Source organism: Amblyomma maculatum, chromosome 3 (assembly GCF_055883805.1).
Source record: "Amblyomma maculatum isolate TAMU_Amacu chromosome 3, ASM5588380v1, whole genome shotgun sequence".
NCBI lineage: Eukaryota > Metazoa > Arthropoda > Arachnida > Ixodida > Ixodidae > Amblyomma > Amblyomma maculatum.
Window position 1 is genome coordinate 196,688,819 of NC_139346.1, and position 5,925 is coordinate 196,694,743.

Here is a 5,925-nt window from a genome sequence, read left to right on the forward strand (position 1 = left end):
AGATTGAAACTCATGTAAATGGTTTTCTGTGAGGAACCGGAGCAGGCTCCCGCTTTTAGCGTTGTCGGTGAGCCATTTAGACAAGTTCTCTACCCTTGTTGTGGTTAGTCCCACTTCGCGCAGAATCTGTGTCCTTGATGCCCTTGTCCCTGCACAAGTCCATGGCAGGTGGCGAACATCCACTTCTGCAGCTGGTGTGGAACACTTCGGGCATGTGGTTGGTCCGATGTCTGCTTGAGATTCCCATCGGCATGTTACCGACGGGGTAAGGGCCACCCCAGCTCTTATCCTTCTAAGGGAAACCTCCTCCAATCTCGTTAAGTATGAGGGAAGGGGAATGTCATCAGGAATTGAGGCTGTATGACAAATTCATCTGATTCCGTAGCATCATGTGGAAGTATGGTGTGGATGAACTTGACGCTCTTTGGCCTGGCTCGATTTATACAGACTAGAGCTACTTGTTCGCATTGCAACGCAGTGAGTATGGCCGTCTCGAATGACACACGCTATCCATCTAGCAGGAAACGTTCACGAACGCGTTGTGACGAAATTCTTGTGCAAAACCCGTCTCATCAGGTTTCTTCGTCCAGCAGAAAATTGTCACGTCGATATCTCACAACGCTGCGATGTAGTCAAACTATCACCTGGCTCTGCGGTGATTAAATCAGAGCTGTTCTATGGCGCCATTCGTCTTCAGTTTTATTTCGTTTTTTTTTACTCTAATTTCTACTTTGTCTACTTTACGTTTTTTTTTTTTTTTCTCAACTACTGACTCTACCGTCATTACCTTGCGGTACTTGACGCGAGTGTGAAGCGAAATGTGATTTTCCCATCCATCGAATTCAAACACAAGTGGAAGAGCGCCTGTAAAGCGTGCATTACAGCAAGTACTTGGTGTAATGCGGAGTAGTCGAACAAGAATTCTCATCGGACACGCACAAAGCGCGTAAGCCACTCTCTTCAGAGCACAGCGTTGGAGTAGTTTGTTGAGAATATACCATTATTTCAGTATCCTTCTTGCGCCTCGAATTCTTTACTTGCACCAGCTTATGTGCCATTACTGGCGTGCAACACATTACTGTGGGAACACGTGTAGGAACACGATGCGTTATTGAACGCGAAGTCACTGGTTTCACTCAATGTGCATGAATGTATTCGCTGCCCGGAAATTATAGCATCAGAAAACAGTACCATACTTTTCGAAACCTTGTTAGAAGCTTTAAATACCATGCCACTCCTCCGGTTACAACGTTTCACGAGTACAAGAGCAAAGAGGCATAAACGCGCGAAAAAATTCAAAACTATGTAGTTTTGTTGCTATGATGTGTACCGGAGCGTCGCCTGTGCGTTAACTATAGCTGGGATACAGTTAAGCTAGTTCCGCTGCAAAGGTTCAGACCTTTCACAGTGCCACTGCTTTAAACTATGCTAATGTACAAGCCTGATGGTGGTAAGTCTACGTCATCAACATGGTTCAAATGAGGCTTCAGAAGAAAAGTACAAATTAAAATTCAAACACCGTTCATGTTTATGTTTAACATATCGGATCATCTGAATATGGACGTATGAGTTAAGTCATCATGCCCGATTTGCTCAAGGCCGCAAATATTGGTTTCAGCGGAATAAAGCTGCAGTTCGAATTATTTAAAGTTTCATTGTAGTTAAACACGTCATAGTTTTTGCTCTCCTCGATGTCATCAATTGAATGAAGTAACCGGTTCCCCAGTTTTTTTTTCTTTAACAAACTAAGAGCAAGACACGCATAAAGTACCTGACGTACGTTCAAGGTAGTTTTCACTGAAGTGCAGTGGTAATTGAAACGAGATCGGTTAACCAATAATGCATCATGGGGCCAACAGGTCTATGATATGAGTGAGTGCAGCAATGTGAGCACACGCAAAGAGGGCGTCTCGGTGACTCGAGGACGCCTCCTAGTTGTTATGCTGGGAGGGACTTTTTCTTACGGCGCCTCGCCGACACGTCCTTGCTCACAGTGGCACAATCTTCTTCAGCTCCTTTGGAGGCAGCCCCGCCCTCCTCTTTCAGGGACGTGTAGATGGATCCTTCCTCGACTTTTTGTTTGCCCGAGATAGTGTACGCAGTGTCTTGGACATCGGTGTTAGCCTCTTCTTTGCGCGACTCTGTGTTATTTGTCTTATTGGCTTGTACAGTGGCTGACGCCGTAGTATCAGTTGACCTGGACCTGGTCCCCTTAGACCGTTTGCTCCTACGTACTCTGGAGCCGTCTTTGCCAGCTTTTTCTGTGCCTACTTTTCTTTTCGTCTCGCCATCCTTATCCGTGCTGGCAACACCTCCTGCTTCCGAATCCCTGGAAGCAGGCTTGGAGCGCTTCGGCTTGCGGCGCTTGTGGCGCCGTCGTTTCGAAAAAACACCCGAGAATCCAGAGGTATCGTTTTTAGAAGACGGTGAATGAGAAGCCTGCAATGCCGCCGCCACGTTAAGGTCTTCAGGTGCCTGGGAAGATGACGGCGTTGCACTGCTCTCGATTTCCGCGGACTCTGGCGCGAACAACACTTCGACGACTTCGCTTTCTAAGGGTTCCAGCTCCTTCCACACGCTGCTTACTAATTCCGAGTGACAGGTCAGGCTGGTGAAACTCCCATGACGCGGGAAGATGGCCTCCACACGGCCGCTTTTCCCAGTGGCCGCGGCTGCACCTCTCGAGTCGACACTTCCGGAAGTGTGTTGGCCGTCGTGACCTCTCGGCACAAGGCCGGCCATGCTCGGCGCGGCACCTTCCGTGGGCCTCTGGTCGCTTGTCACGAAGCATCGCCACACATCTAGATGCTCGGGGATGAGCTTGCATCGGAAGGCGGCGGCTGCTAGCGCCGACGTCACCAGTGCAGTGAACAGGCTGAACAGCATACAGAGCGTACGGAACGGGAATTGCTGGCCACGCTCGCTGTCGTACAGAGGAAGGCGGATAGCCGCCGGCACGCTAATATTGGGCTCCCCGCAGAGGACGCGCAGTACGATGCCGGCCACGAAGCCTGCGGCGAGAAGGGCAAGAATTAGTTTACTTCAGGGGCTTATAGTTCCTAGTTTTTCTTCCGTTCGCCCCGAGAGATTAAAGCAGAGGCAAGTCTTTTGTGCTATTACTGGTGGCTGCCGCCTGCGACTTCAAACTTCAATAGCGTAACCAGGAATGTTACTCACACCCCCCTCCCCTCTGCTGGCTACGCCCATGTCAGAGTGAATAGCAAGCGATTTCATACACAGGCTTACGTTGTTGAACGCTGAGCTGGCTAAAGGCAAATATGCACAAGAATGAATGAATAAAAAATTGTTTGAAAAGAAAAGCTTAAGTCACCCTAAGAGTGGAATGCGACAGCATCGAAGCAACGTTGCTGCTACAAGTTATCATTGAGCCCTACGTGCGTGTCCGTTGTTTCTACGCGAGAGTATTAAAGGTCTATTTTAATAGAAAAGGGTCCCGTCGATAACCGCCGTTGTGTAGCGAAACTCCAGATAGGTTGAAAAGGTTTAATGTGAAGCGACATAATCGAGGGTGAATAAAGCATTACATAAATTGTAATTAGTAGGTCGCAACAAGATTCTAATGACATTCAGAAATGTATACTTATAAAATAAATGAATTGTGCAGAAAAGGAAAACTTCGTTGGAATCACAGCAATCTCTCTTACGCGGTAAGGCGAACGCCTTTCCCGCGATGTGTATACTTTTTTCAATAATACGCTTTTTTCTTTTCTGCTCCTTTTTATTTTGTTCTTTTTTTTTCCTTTATCTCGTTTGGCTGTTTTTCTGTTTTTTTTTTTTTGCTCTTTCCTCTTTTTACTTTTCTACTCTTTTATCTTTGACTACTTTTTTCCCCCTTTTACTCTTGACTGAGTGTTTTCGATGTTGTAACGCAGTGACGAGGCCTTGCATTAAGGTTTTGCAACTATTTTGCACGTTTTTGAAGCGAAAAGCTTCACTACGAGGGTCAAAGCCGAGCTTCGCGTATGCCGTATGCCGTACCCGTATGCCGCGACCGAGTGACGTCACAGCCAAGGCCAGCTGCGCAGCCAGCCCCATCGCCGTGCTCTTCCGGCGTTGCAGATGCCCATAGGAACCCATGCATTTGGAGGTCACCGTAACTATCACTAACCATCACTTACTAGTTAAGGGGTGTTTAAGTAACACTAATCAGACATTAACTAGTACGTACTCAGAAAGTGCGAGTCATGGTCAACTATCACTAATCAATAGTAATGGTTAGACGTTTCGAGACGTCCATAGCCGTCACATTGTGACGATATCGGCCGGGATGTCATGACCGGATGTGATGTCATCATGACGCCACATTCGGTCATGTATAATAACCGGACGTGATAATGACATCACATCCGTTTATGACGTCATCACTGGTGGTGACATCACCATGAGATTCACGCATATACGAAGTTGACCCCGCTGGGCGTTCCATCCCTGTGTCCGTGCGACGCCTTTCATTTGGCGCTTCCTCGAACGCCGCACCACAGAGCATATATAAATATAGACAAAAAAATAGTTAGGTCACTCAATAAGGGTGACGTCAAGGATGTGACGTCACCCATCTGCCCTTCAGCTATGAGGACCAAGCCAGACCAAGCGGGGACGAGTGCGCTCCAACGCCGCAGGGCGGCGCTTCTTGCCTTCCGAACCCGTTGCAAAAGGCAAGACCACATCATCATCATCATCATCATTATCAACAACAGATGCTGCGCCTTTTCTTTCCTGTAAACAAATTATAGAACGCTGGTGAACTTAGACGTGTTCGACATGGAAGCCAAGGAGAGTTTAGCTGCTGGCGAACGGTGCAGAAGACTAGAGAAATTAACTTCTGATCCCGAGGTAGTAACTGCTTTTCGCTACGTATATCCAGGCATAGCAGAGCAAAGCCATCTTTCATTTTTTGCACAACTTCGACGTCAGTGGCTGTTTCGACGTCGAATTGGCTTGTTTGGCTCTTAATAATTAAATAGTCCACATCACCAAAATTTTGCACATAGAGATATTTTTCACCCTCTTTTTCATACATTATTTTACTCATAAAGCACCTCATTCTTCTACAGGTATGATGTGACGCCCTCTGCGGGCGAATATTTTCGCGCACAGCCATGATCATTTCGCCATGATCACCCCGCACCTCCACCACAACTGTTACGTACACAGTACGTAACAGGGGGGCTTATTTGTCGTCTAAAGCGCTGCGAGTCCCCCAAGGAACCCCAGCACGCACCACTGTCTCTTCTGTTCCTTCTTCTTCTCCCCAGCTTCTTCTTCCTTTCTGACGCCCCGAAGCGCGTGACAGTATAATAGTTAGTCAGGATTCGAACTCCTGATCCTTAGGTTGCGAATTGGAACGCTACTGTGAAACCAAGCAAAAGCGAAGCACTGGTGTATGTATGTATGTATGTATGTATGTATGTATGTATGTATGTATGTATGTATGTATGTATGTATGTATGTATGTATGTATGTATGTATGTATGTATGTATGTATGTATGTATGTATGTATGTATGTGCGCATGCACATATGCATGAATGTATGCATGTATGTATGTATGTATGCATGTATGTATGTATGTATGTATGTATGTATGTATGTATGTATGTATGTATGTATGTATGTATGTATGTATGTATGTATGTATGTATGTATGTATGTATGTATGTATGTATGTATGTATGTATGTACGCATGCACATATGCATGAATGTATGCACATATGCATGTATGTATGTATGTATGTATGTATGTATGTATGTATGTATGTATGTATGTATGTATGTATGTATGTATGTATGTATGTATGTATGTATGTATGTATGTATGTATGTATGTATGTATGTATGTATGTATGTACGTACGTACGTACGTACGTACGTACGTACGTATGTATGTATGTATGTATGTATGTA

The 5,925-nt window shown here is 45.8% G+C and overlaps 1 protein-coding gene across 1 annotated transcript in view; it reads right to left on the reverse strand.

The window, feature by feature from the left end:
* Window positions 1–1,938: 1,938 nt before the first annotated feature.
* Window positions 1,939–5,925, reverse strand: part of LOC146197357 (high-affinity choline transporter 1-like) — an 18,431-nt gene continuing 14,444 nt past the window's right edge. Inside the window, exon 9 of the mRNA XM_084597176.1 lies at window positions 1,939–3,011. Within this exon, the coding sequence (XP_084453302.1) occupies window positions 1,939–3,011 (1,073 nt within the window). The remainder of the gene's footprint in view (window positions 3,012–5,925) is intronic.